Here is a 13,567-nt window from a genome sequence, read left to right on the forward strand (position 1 = left end):
TCTATTCCACATGTTACCACCGGCTAAAGCTATGACGTTAAAATGCCTATTTCATCTCACTGCGCAATCCACTGTCTCATCAGCCCATCCAGGCAAATTTATAAACTTGATCTCATCTAGACATTATCTCACATTCCTTTTAGACTAACATTTGATATTCAACAGCAGAGATTTGTATAAACACTTGCTGTCTGTCTCTCCAACATTTTCAACATTGTTTCAATATTGAAATTCGATCTCCAGCTGTCCCATAGTAATGAACGTGTTCAGGAGGAGACAGGCAGGCAACCTTCTCATTCAGTCGAAATCATGAAAGCGGATTCATTTTGATTGATATACAGTATACAAAGAAATGTAGTAGAAAATAGGTCAAACGAAACTAAATGCAGCAAGTTTGCAGTCTTTCCAGATTCAGTTTGAAGTGATTGTGCTAGCTGTGTTGTTGGCTAGCTCCTCTGCTCTAAACAACAGTGTCCTGACAAGTGAGCACATTTTCTATGCCAAGTGAAATCGTATATCATTAGCTCATTGTTATGGATGTATCCAAATAAATGTGACTAGAAAACAACTTAAACAAATGCAAATGCAGCTACTTTGTTGTTATTCTGCCTGCACTGTTCGACCTTGACTGTAAGTTAGCCGTAGTTGGCTAGCTAGCAACCAAGGGATAAGAATTTTGTCAGCTAGTATGGCAATGGATCATTTGCAACAAACTACTGGGTCACATCTCTGGCAACCGAATCGATAAAACGAACAATCAGCTGGCTTGGGGAGACTCTCTAGATTTGTGTCGGGACTATATCTTGTGGAAGGATGAAATAGTATAAATTAATTAATCAAAATAAAGTTTATGAAAATATGTCAATCATTATTTGAATATGTTGTTAACCAGTTGTATAAAAGTGATAATGCCCTCGAAGCCGGTGTTTGAAGGATATACTGGCACGGTTTGCCGGCTGTCGACTTCGTCCAGGGCCTGACAACACTCGTGCCAATATATCCTCCAAATACTGGCTTCGAGAGCATTATCACATGAATATCCCAATTAATGAAGTCAGTGGGAGGTTAGGTTACAGAATATTCCCAGTATACTATGTCTTCTTCACCTTGACCTTACAGTAGAGAGAACCTAGTGCTCCTCTATGAATTTCCCTTGCATCCCACCAGCAGACAGGCATTGATACATAGGTGAAGGTGAGACTCATCTTAGATCCAAACCGGGATAGTGTGTGTCTACATTCATTACCTCACAGATTCACCACTCATTAATAAAACCCATTAGAGGCTGCCAGGAAACCATTCAGAGTCTCACCTTGTTGTTCCCCGGAAGCAACATTCTGTAGCTTTAATCTCCCACAAATTTACACTGAGGAAAGCTACAGAAATGAGTGCTGATGAATTAACAAGGCAATAAGACCAAGATGATGCAGGAATTGGGATGGGCTAAGGCTGAGGGTCAGTGGGTTTCATCTAGGAAGTATGCCTCCCCTCAGGCATGATTAAGACCGTAGTGCGAGGATTCTCTGTCATCTGTATGATTCGAATCGCATTCACTACGTTGTCATCACTCTAATTTGCATATGCAGACTGATTTAAAACAAATGGAGGAGGGGGTGTCAATGTAAATAGTCCGGGTGGCCATGTGATTAATTGTTCAGCAGTCTTAAGACTTGGGGGTAGAAGCTGTTAAGGAAAGTTTTGGAACTAGACTTGTCACTCCGGTACCACTTGTCATGCGGTAGCAGAGAGAACAGTCAATGACACAGGTGACTTGAGTCTTTAACAAATTTTAGGGCCTTCCTTTGACACTTCCTGGTATAGAGATCCTGGATGGCAGGAATCCTGGCCTCAGTGATGTACTTGGCCATACGCATGACTCTCTGTAGCGCCTTGTGGTTGGATGCTGAGCAGTTGCCACACCAGGTGGTGATGCAACCAGTCAGGCAGGATGCTCTCAATGGTGCAGCTGTAGAACACTATCTATCAAGAGAGTTCTCATCTATATTATTTGTAGCCATCTATTTACCACCAGAAACCGATGCTGGCACCAAGACCACACTAAACGAGCTGTATAAGGCCATAAGCAAACAAGAAAATGCTCATCCAGAAGCGACGCTCCTAGTGGCCGGGGAATATATTGCAAGCAAACTTAAATCCATTTTACCTCATTTCTACCAGCTTTCACATGTGCAACCAGAGGGAAAAAAAACTCTAGACCACCTTTACTCCACACACAGAGATGCATATAAAGCTCTCTCTCGCCCTCCATTTGGCAAATGTGACCATAATTCTATCCGCCAGATTCCTGCTTTCAAGTAAAATGTTTAGCAGGAAATACCAGTGACTCGCTCAATACGGAAGTGATCAGATGCTACGCTACAGGAAGGTTTTGGTAGCACAGACTGGAATATGTTCTGGGATTCATCCAATGGCATTGAAGAGTATTTCACCTCAGTCATCGTCTTCATCAGTAAGTGCATCACCGACGTCGTCCCCACAGTGACCATACGTACATATCCCAACCAGAAGCCATGGATTACAGGCAACACCTGCATTGAGCTAAAGGCAAGAGCTGCCACTTTCAAGGAGCGGGACACTAATACGAACGCTTATAAGAAATCCCGCTATGCCCTCAGATGAACCATCAAACAGGAAAGGTGTCAATACAGGATTAAGATAAAATCCTACTACACCGGCTCCAACGCTCGTCGGATGTGGCAGGGCTTGAAAACTATTACAGACTACAAAGGGAAACCCAGCCGAGAGCTGTCCAGTGACGCTAGCCTACCAGAAAAGCTAAATGCCTTTCATGCTTGCTTCAAGGCAAGCAACACTGAAGCATGCATGACAGCACCAGCTGTTCCGGACGACTCTGTGATCACACTCTCCATAGCCGATGTGAGCAAGATCTTTAAACAGGTCAACATTTAATTTTTTTTAACCTTTATTTAACTAGGCAAGTCAGTTAAGAACAAATTCTTATTTACAATTATGGCCTACCCAGGCCAAACCCGGACGAACTAGGCCAATTGTGCGCCGCCTTATGGGACTCCCAATCACGGCCGGATGTGATACAGCCTGGACTTGAACCAGGGAATGTAGTGACACCACTTGCACTGACATGCAGTGCCTTAGATCACTGCGCCGCTTGGGAACATTCACAGATCTGCCGGGACAGGCGGATTACCAGGACATATACTCAAAGCATGCACGGACCAACTGGCAAGAGTCTTCACTGACATTTTCAACCTCTCCCTGACCGAGTCTAATACACACATGTTTCAAGCAGACCACCATAGTCCCTGTGACCAAGGAAGCGAAGGTAACCTACCTAAATGATTACCACCCCATAACACTCACATTGGTAGCCATGAATTGCTTTGAAAGGCTGGTCGTGGCTCACATCAACACCATCATCCCGGAAACGCTAGACCCATTCCGCCCCAACAGATCCACAGACGAGGCAATCTCAATTGCACTCCACACTGCCCTTTACCACCTGGGCAAAAGGAACACATATGTAAGAATGTTGTTAATTGACTACAGCTCAGCATTCAACAACATAGCGCCCACAAAGCTCATCACTAAGCTAAGGACCCTGGGACTAAACACCTCCCTCTGCAACTGCTCCTGGACTTCCTGACAGGCCGCCCCCAGGTGGTAAGGGTAGGTAACAACACATCTGCAGCGCTGATCCTCAACACTGGGGCCCATCAGGTGTGTGTGTTTAGTCTCCTCCTGGACTCCCTGTTCACCTATGACTGCATAACCAAATACGACTCCAACACCATCATTAAGTTTGCTGACGACACCACAGTGGTAGGCCTGATCACTGACAACGATGAGACAGCCTAAAGGGAGAAGGTCAGAGACCTGGCAGTGTGGTGCCAGAACAACAACCTCTCCCTCAATGTGAGCAAGACAAAGGAGCTGATCGTGGACTACAGGAAAATGCGGGCTGAACAGGCCCCCATTAATATACAGTGGGGCAAAAAGGTATTTAGTCAGCCACCAATTGTGCAAGTTCTCCCACTTAAAAAGATGAGAGAGGCCTGTAATTTTCATCATAGGTACACTTCAACTATGATAGACAAAATGAGAAAAAATATTCCAGAAAATCACATTGTAGGATTTTTAATGAATTTACTTGCAAATTATGGTGGAAAATAAGTATTTGGTCACCTACAAACAAGCAAGATTTCTGGCTCTCACAGACCTGTAACTTCTTCTTTAAGAGGCTCCTCTGTCCTCCACTCGTTACCTGTATTAATGGCACCTGTTTGAACTTCTTATCAGTATAAAAGAAACCTGTCCACAACCTCAAACAGTCACATTCCAAACTCCACTATGGCCAAGACCAAAGAGCTGTCAAAGGACACCAGAAACAAAATTGTAGACATGCACCAGGCTGGGAAGACTGAATCTGCAATAGGTAAGCAGCTTGGTTTGAAGAAATCAACTGTGGGAGCAATTATTAGGAAATGGAAGACATACAAGACCACTGATAATCTCCCTTGATCTGGGGCTCCACGCAAGATCTCACCCCGTGGGGTCAAAATGATCACAAGAACGGTGAGCAAAAATCCCAGAACCACACGGGGGGACCTAGTGAATGACCTGCAGAGAGCTGGGACCAAAGTAACAAAGCCTACCCTCAGTAACACACTACGCCACCAGGGACTCAAATCCTGCAGTGCCAGACGTGTCCCCCTACTTAAGCCAGTACATGTCCAGGCCCATCTGAAGTTTGCTAGAGAGCATTTGGATGATCCAGAAGAAGATTGGGAGAATGTCATATGGTCAGATGAAACCAAAATAGAACTTTTTGGTAAAAACTCAACTCGTCGTGTTTAGAGGACAAAGAATGCTGAGTTGCATCCAAAGAACACCATACCTACTGTGAAGCATGGGGGTGGAAACATCATGCTTTGGGGCTGTTTTTCTGCAAAGGGACCAGGACAACTGATCCGTGTAAAGGAAAGAATGAATGGGGCCATGTATCGTGAGATTTTGAGTGAAAACCTCCTTCCATCAGCAAGGGCATTGAAGATGAAACGTGGCTGGGTCTTTCAGCATGACAATGATCCCAAACACACCGCCCGGGCAACAAAGGAGTGGATTCGCAAGAAGCATTTCAAGGTCCTGGAGTGGTCTAGCCAGATCTCAACCCCGTAGAAAATCTTTGGAGGGAGTTGAAAGTCCGTGTTGCCCAGCAACAGCCCCAAAACATCACTGCTCTAGAGGAAATCTGCATGGAGGAATGGGCTAAAATACCAGAAACAGTGTGTGAAAACCTTGTGAAGACTTACAGAAAACGTTTGACCTCTGTCATTGCCAACAAAGGGAATATAACAAAGTATTGAGATAAACTTTTGTTGTTGACCAAATACTTATTTTCCACCATAATTTGCAAATAAATTCATTAAAAATCCTACAATGTGATTTTCTGGATTTTCTTTCTCTCATTTTGTCTGTCATAGTTGAGGTGTAACTATGATGAAAATTACAAGCCTCTCTCATCTTTTTAAGTGGGAGAACCTGCGCAATTGGGGGCTGACTAAATACTTTTTTGCCCCACTGTAGATGGGGCTGTAGGGAATCGGGTCGAGAGTTTCAAGTTCCTTGGTGTCCACATCACCAACGAACTATCATGGTCCAAACACCAAGACAGTTGTGAAGAGGGCATGACAACACCTTTTCCCCCTCAGGAGACTGAAAAGATTTGGCACGAGTCCCCAGATTCTCATAAATTCCAAAGCTGCACCATCGAGAGTATCCTGCCCGGGTGCATTATTGCCTGGTACGGCAACCGGTCAGCATCCTGCCATCTAGAACCTATATACCAGCGTTTGAGGAAGGCCCAAAACATTGTCAAAGACTCCAGTCACCCAAGTCATAGACTGTTCTCTCTGCCAAGTCTGAGACCAAAATGCTCCTTAACAGCTTCTACCCCCAAGCCATAAGACTGCTGAACAATTAATCAAATGGCCACCCGGACTATTTACATTGACACCCTCCCACCATTTGTTTTCACATCTATGCATAGTCACTTTACCCAGACCTACGGTTGAAGTCAGAAATGTACATACACTTAGGTTGGAGTCATTAAAACTCATTTTTCAACCACTCCACACATTTCTTGTTAACAAACTGTAGTTTTGGCAAGTCGGTTAAGACATCTACTTTATGCAAGTCATTTTTCCAACAATTGTTTTCAGACAGATTATTTCACTGTATCACAATTCCAGTGGGTCAGAAGATTACATACACTAAGTTGATTGTGCCTTTAAACAGCTTGGAAAATTCCAGAAAATTATGTGATGGCTTCTGATTGACATCATTTGAGTTAATTGGAGATGTACCTGTGGATGTATTTCAAGGCCTACCTTCACACTCAGTGCCTCTTTGCTTGACATCATGGGAAAATCTAAAGAAATCAGCCAAGACATCAGAAAAATAATTGTAGACCTCCACAAGTCTGGTTCATCCTTGGGAGCAATTTCCAAACACCAGAAGGTACCACATTCATCTGTACAAACAATAATACTCAAGTATAAACACCATGGGACCACGCAGCCATCATACCGCTCAGTTCTGTCTCCTAGAGATGAACGTACTTTGGTGTGAAAAAGTGCAAATCAATCCCAGAACAACAACAAAGGACCTTGTGAAGATGCTGGAGGAAACAGGTACAAAAGTATCTATATCCACAGTAAAACGAGTCCTATATCGACATAACCTGAAAGGCCGCTCAGCAAGGAAGAAGCCACTGCTCCAAAACCGCCATAAAAAAGCCAGACTACAGTTTACAACTGCACATGGGGACAAAGATTGTACTTTTTGGAGAAATGTCCTATGGTCTGATGAAACAAAAACAGAACTGTTTGGCCATAATGACCATTGTTATGTTTGGAGGAAAAAGGGGAATGCTTGCAAGCTGAAGAACACCATCCCAACCGTGAAGCGTGGGGGGGGGGGGGTAATGCAAATTGTCTGGGTAGCCATTTGACTAGATCTTATGTCTTGGGGGTAGAAGCTGTTTAGAAGCCTCTTGGAAGGGTGTTCCTAATGTTTTGTACACTCCGTATAGCTTTTACTCACCGTGTGTTAATAGCAGCTGTGACCCATAATAGCACAGTGTTAAGTGGGGAATTCACATGAATAAAAGAGGTAAGGATTTGGCTGGAGTTCTGGAGTAACACTGCTCCTAATCCTGTGGATCTGACTGCGACACAGACCAGAGCCAGAGCAGAGACTTTAAGGACCAGCTCTGAAGAAGCCAATTTTCTGAATATATTCAAAATATTTTCTGATATCTTTTTTGAACTGCATTGTTGGCTAAGGGCTTGTAAGTACATATTCACAGGAAGGTCTACACCTGTTCGGCGCATGTGACAAATAACATTTGATTTGATGAGCTATAAAACAGCAAACATTTTCTCTTAGCCTCAGGACAAAATGTATTGAAATGCAAGAAGTGATCTGAGTCCCCCTCACACCTTCAGGAAAGTTTATCACACTTGTACTCCTACTTACAGAGGTCTACCTAGCTATATATTAGGTAGTACCACAGAGTCAAATCAAATCAAATTGTATTCGTCACATGCGCCGAATACAACAGGTGGTAGACCTTACAGTGAAATGCTTACTTACAAGCCCCAACCGACAGTGCAATTTCAAAAAATGTGGATAAGAATAAGCGATAACAGTAACAAGTATCATGACATGTCTGAGGTGCCAGTTATGTTGTCATTACCTGTAGGTTTGTGGATCCAGATGTTCTGGCAACACTGGAGTATTATTTTAAGTAATCTAGCAGACGCTCTTACCAACAGCAATTCATACTTACTTACTGTATGTTTGTCTATACAGTAGCGGAAGCAGTACAGTGTCACAGACATAGGGCATGTTAGGGCATGTTTGATGTTGTATTACCGGCTGGGTTGCGGGTGGAGAGGTTCTGGTGGCACTGGAGTTTAATGTCATAAAGAATGTACATCTGCTCCTCTGCTGTCAGGCTCTCCTCAGATCCACCCTGCAGGCGACAAGCATTGGGAGTTTAACATTTTAATTTTAGCAAAACAACAACATTGTGTCTTGGTAGAGGTCACTTGTGTCAAAACTCAACCTAATTGTTGCATCACAGCACTCCCCATCACAGCACTCCCCATCACACCACTCCCCATCACACCACTCCCCATAACACCACTCCCCATAACACCACTCCCCATAACACCACTCCCCATAACACCACTCCCCATAACAGCACTCCCCATCACAGCACTCCCCATCACAGCACTCCCCATCACAGCACTCCCCATCACAGCACTCCCCATCACAGCACTCCCCATCACAGCACTCCCCATCACAGCACTCCCCATCACAGCACTCCCCATCACAGCACTCCCCATCACAGCACTCCCCATCACAGCACTCCCCATCACAGCACTCCCCATCACAGCACTCCCCATCACAGCACTCCCCATCACAGCACTCCCCATCACAGCACTCCCCATCACAGCACTCCCAGCTTGGGTGGGGAAAGGTTGAATTCAGCCACTGGAATGGAGTCGCTCTTTAAACAGGTCAATACAGGTTATGAGTTCAGCAGTGATAACGTTTATCTGCTGAGATCTCTTTACCACCTTATTTTACACAGAGACCTGGAGATTTGTCACAGACTTTTTCTTACCTGATTTACAAGTAATGAAAGACATATCACAATGTAAAAAGAGATAACAAATGCTACATATTAAAAATACAAATGTTTTTATGCAAGCCTCATGAAGAATAATGCACCCACATCATACCTGAAGAACTGTGAATTATGCATATCGTTGTTGTCTGATGAAAACCTCATAGCAAAAAATTTTTTAAACTAAAAACAGTAACAGTAAATCTCCTAAGTGACTCTGAACATTTCATGACTCTAGGACCAAGAAAATGTATTCAGAAAAGTTTCATATTTCTATGTTTGTTCATGCGAAAATATGGTCATTTTTTTACAATTTCCTGAAAATGTTCAGTTTTGGACATCAGACTGCGACAATACGCATTATTTCTATAATAGTTGCCGCACAATTTCAGCACTCTCAAAGTAAATTACCAGACTGCAGGCCAGAAGAGCAAGCAATTATTTTCAGATGGTTCACTCACTCTTCAAATAGTCTTCTTCATGGACTATAGAGTGTTATTGTAGTTCTTAGCTCTGATTAACAAAATAAGTAAGTAGTGCACATTGAACTACCTAATGAGGATTCACCAGAAGAGTTTAATGATGTTGTTGTTTGTGCGTTTCTTTCCCCCTTATCTTCCTGTTGATAATAAACATGCTGTTTATTATGGTGAAGAAGTTGAGACCAGAGAACTAGGAGGAGGAGGAGGAAGAGGAAGAGGAAGAGGAGAAGAATGTAATGTCCTTCAGGTGAAGTAATGCTTCCTTTTCAAATCCCACTCAAAATATTAAACATTGTTTAAGGACATTTTTTAAAAAATTTTATTAGCTCGTTATGTTGTTATATTTGTCCCATATGGAAAAATAAACCTCTTCTAAGTCTGTCTTTGTGTAAGCCCTGCTGCAATCCTGAAGTGGTCTAAAGTACAGGAAGGAGTTGAAAGCGTTTACATTTTAGTTCCTGGTTGTATATCGTTTCAAAGTAAGATAATGAATGTGCTTCACGTTGCCATGTGAATCACTATTTAGACGGTGCATGTCCTTGCACAGAACAATATATTTCAATATTACAAGGTCCACATGCATAACCTGTACTGTACTGTATTCCTTTGAATTGCAAACCTATTCATGAAAAATGTAACTGATATTTGTCCATCAAGGCCAGGAGCTGAATGGACCTTCACTGGCAGGCTGAATTACATACACCTGACTGATTGAACGGCGTTGACTAGGGGTCAACCTTACAGACGCTAACAACCTCAACAGTTTAAGTCCAGGCACAGACACAGATACATTAGAAGCGTCAAATAGAAAGGGAAACGAGAGAAGGTGAATGTGTGCTGTGATGGACAGCTCTTGTCCAAAGGAAGCCTGGAAGCATGAGGGAGCATGGGGGGGGGGGGGGGCATGGGGGGGCATGGGGGAGCATGGGGGGGGGGGGGGGGCATGGAGGGGCATGGGGGGGGGGGCATGGAGGGGCATGGGGGGGGGGGCATGGAGGGGCATGGGGGAGCATGGGGACCAAGAACCTCAATTGATGAGCATTTTAAATGGAATGATATTAGTTCTACTTTGTCTTGCCCGTTCACCCTCTGGCACCCATATACACAATCTCAATTTGATTAAGGTTTAAAAATCCTTCTTTAAACTGTTTCCTGGATTTAACAATGTCACCTGGTCATGCCATGAATGTTTGTTATTTTGATGTATAAAGGGGGCCTCAAATTTTCTCTTGAAGTATTTGGTTATCCATATTTGCAGAATTCGGAAGGAGAACGATCTCTCTAATTTGTTTATCGATACGAATGTGTCCCAATGTTTCAGTTTCCTCAACCCTTTAAGACCAATGTTACGTTTTTGCAACACTTTCAAAACTCTCTCTAGCTCTGGCTCAAAATGTTTCTTCCTCAATTTCTTTATTTCATGTTATGTACTTGCATGAATGACTTTGTAGAATGTTGTAGAAGCTTCCTACTGATGCCACAATAATAATACTGACATAGAACAAACACTACTAAGAGATACATCTAGAGATGAACTATGTAGTGTTTGGGTCTCACAGGATTAAAATAATGAATTCAGTCCATCTGTCATCTCATTTACGCACTAAGAAATCTGTCATCAGTGGAAGCAGGCTAAGAACAACATTTCCTAGGTCTCAGGGAAGGGGAAAGTGTTTGTCACGGCATGTCAGTGATTTAGATCTGTTGCACATGCAGGTACTGTAAGCTGTGTTAACAACCCCCCCCCCCCCCCCCCCCCGAGAACCCAATACTGAAGGGGGTAGTACACAGCGTGGTACGAGATCTTCTGTTTCTTGGCAATTTCACGCATGGAATAGCCTTCATATCTCAGAACAAGAATAGACCGACGTGTTTCAGAAGAAAGTTATTTGTTCCTGGCCATTTTGAGCCTGTAATCAAACCCACAAATGCCGATGCTCCAGATACTCAGCTAGTCTAAAGAAGGACAGTTTTATTGCTTCTTTAATCAGAACAACAGTTTTCAGCTGTGCTAACATAATTACAAAAGGGTTTTCTAATGATCAATTAGCCTTTTAAAATGATTCACTTGGATTAGCTAACACAATGTGGCATTGGAACACAGGAGTGATGGTTGCTGATAATGGGCCTCTGTACACCTATGTAGACATTCCATAAAAAATCTTCCATTTCCAGCTATAATAGTAATTTTCAACATTAACAATGTCTACATGGTATTTCTGAACAATTTGATGTTAATTTGATGGACAAAAAAAATAGATTTTCTTTCAAAAACAAGGACATTTCTAAGTGACCCCAAACTTTTGAACGGTAGTGTGTATATATATATATATAACAATTTAAAGGTGTGGTTTAGGAGGTCAGAATACTTCCATTGACGAACATTCCTTTTATAGCAAAGAAGTAAGATACGAGGTTAACTCTTCAAATTCAGCCAGAAGGACAACCAAATATTATTACAATTAAATATAGAAAACCTACAAAATAGTTCACCTTTCAAATATATATGTTTTTGATCGCAATATACAAAAAAAAGTATTGGTCATGTTGATCAATTTGGTCATTTCAGACATAATAAAACATCGGATTTATATACCAACAGACAATATTTTCCATCACATGTAAATGCTTTTCATCCATTTGGATGTGATTTTAATAGAATTTCACAGTTGTCTTACCACACATTATTCCTACAGTACCATTGAAGCCCAATGTGGCATTTTTGCAATGTTTCCAGATTTGTCATATTCTGAGTCCTTTAAGAAGTATTTCTGAAGGGTAATTAATTCAACTTTGGCAATTTATACTATTTAAAACATAATGCACCCATCAAAACCAAATCTAAACAACAAAGCTACAAATGGCTATATTGTTCCACTAATGCATTACTAGTAAAGGCCCAGAGTAATACTTTTGTGGGAAAAAACGAGCAACAAATTCAGGGGAGAGTGCAGAACCCTCAGCACCCCTACTTCCCGCTTCTAAAACAAAATGTAATGTCATATTTCCAACACAGCTGAACAATTAGGCCTAAGCTTTGCTTCTTACCTGTGCGTCAACAAAAGTCCAGCACAGGAGGAATGAGACCAAATTCCATAAGATCCACTTCACCATACCCCCAAACAAGGCAGTTTTTCTCATAGCTGTTTGTAAAAAAAAAAAAAGCGTTGGCTATCTGGTGTTTGAAACTCAAAATTAGTTTTTAGGTTAAAAATGATTTGCCATTACGAATTGCATGGTCGTCATCAGGTTCACCATTCCCGTATTAGGAAACATGTTACATATCCGACTGTTTCGACTATGACTGTAAAATCTTTAAAAATAAAAGTTAAAAGGTTCATAAAATATACATTTCCCGCGCAGGTGACACAAGCTCAAAAACTAGGAAAAGGTCAGAGAGCGCATGCAAACACATGAAAATAATTCCTTATCCATAACACACATTTCTTCTTCTGCCACGACGTCTCAGAACAAGTTTATACATCCATTCCAGTTGTTGTGCCTGTATCCGAATGTCTACACTTTTGGAGAGAAGGGCGCGAATTCCCGGTCCTGGCCAAGCTTGGTGAAGACTTAAATAGGTACGTGCTGGAGATACAACTAAACTATTGAGCGCGGGGATAAAATACAATTTTCTCTTCCTTAATTTCCAGTCAGCCCTTGTCCGTTCAGTGCACACAGTTATTTCAGCATTGAACAGGAAACCAACAGCGCTACACAGCCTGACACGAAACTCCACCTAATACATTAATCACTCTCCAGGTTTGACTCCACAGAAGTTTAGATTTTGTCACTATTTTATAATGTATCATCGGTAGAAACACACTTTAAAGCAAGTATTGACTAAGGAAATAGTTCAGAAACTTTTCTATTAAAGGACCGTTTGAGTTGCGTGCTTGCGTGCTTTTCTTCTCTGTTCTCGTTTTGCACTGCTGAAGAAGGGGAGGAGCTATCCATGGTGCTGAAACTTCGTTAGAAGGACAGACACGAAATTGGATCGATGGTGCCCTAGAAATACAGGAAAAACTATCATTCTTCAACGAGGTGGGGGAAACACGTCCGATGTCATACCAAGATGACCTCTCTCTCTTTCTCTTCGACCTTCTCTCTCTCTCTCCCCCACTATCTATTTCCCTCTCTCGCTCTCTCTTTCTCTACACCCCCCTCTCTCTCTCCGCCCTCTCTCTCTCCCACTATCTCTTTCTCTACACCCCTCTCTCTCTCCCCAACTCTCTCTCTCCCACTTATCTCTCTCCTACCTCTTTCTCTCGCTCTCCACCCCCTCTCTTTCGCTCACTCTCTCTCTTACCCCCACCCCTCTCTCTCACCCCCACCTCTCTCTCGCTACCATTCTCAATTAAATTCAATTCAAAGGGATAAGCATGTGCTG

The 13,567-nt window shown here is 42.5% G+C and overlaps 1 protein-coding gene across 1 annotated transcript in view; it reads right to left on the reverse strand.

Moving 5' to 3' along the window:
* The window catches only part of LOC109871437 (parathyroid hormone 2 receptor-like), a 76,521-nt gene extending 63,216 nt beyond the window's left edge, over nt 1–13,305 (reverse strand). Inside the window, exons 1-3 of the mRNA XM_020462332.2 lie at nt 12,620–13,305; nt 12,226–12,320; nt 7,936–8,035 (exon numbers count right to left, since the gene is read on the reverse strand). Coding sequence (XP_020317921.1) covers nt 7,936–8,035; nt 12,226–12,318 — 193 coding nt within the window. The 5' untranslated portion in view covers nt 12,319–12,320; nt 12,620–13,305. The remainder of the gene's footprint in view (nt 1–7,935; nt 8,036–12,225; nt 12,321–12,619) is intronic.
* Nucleotides 13,306–13,567: the final 262 nt, after the last annotated feature.

Source organism: Oncorhynchus kisutch, linkage group LG26, assembly GCF_002021735.2.
Source record: "Oncorhynchus kisutch isolate 150728-3 linkage group LG26, Okis_V2, whole genome shotgun sequence".
In the NCBI taxonomy this organism is placed as follows: domain Eukaryota; kingdom Metazoa; phylum Chordata; class Actinopteri; order Salmoniformes; family Salmonidae; genus Oncorhynchus; species Oncorhynchus kisutch.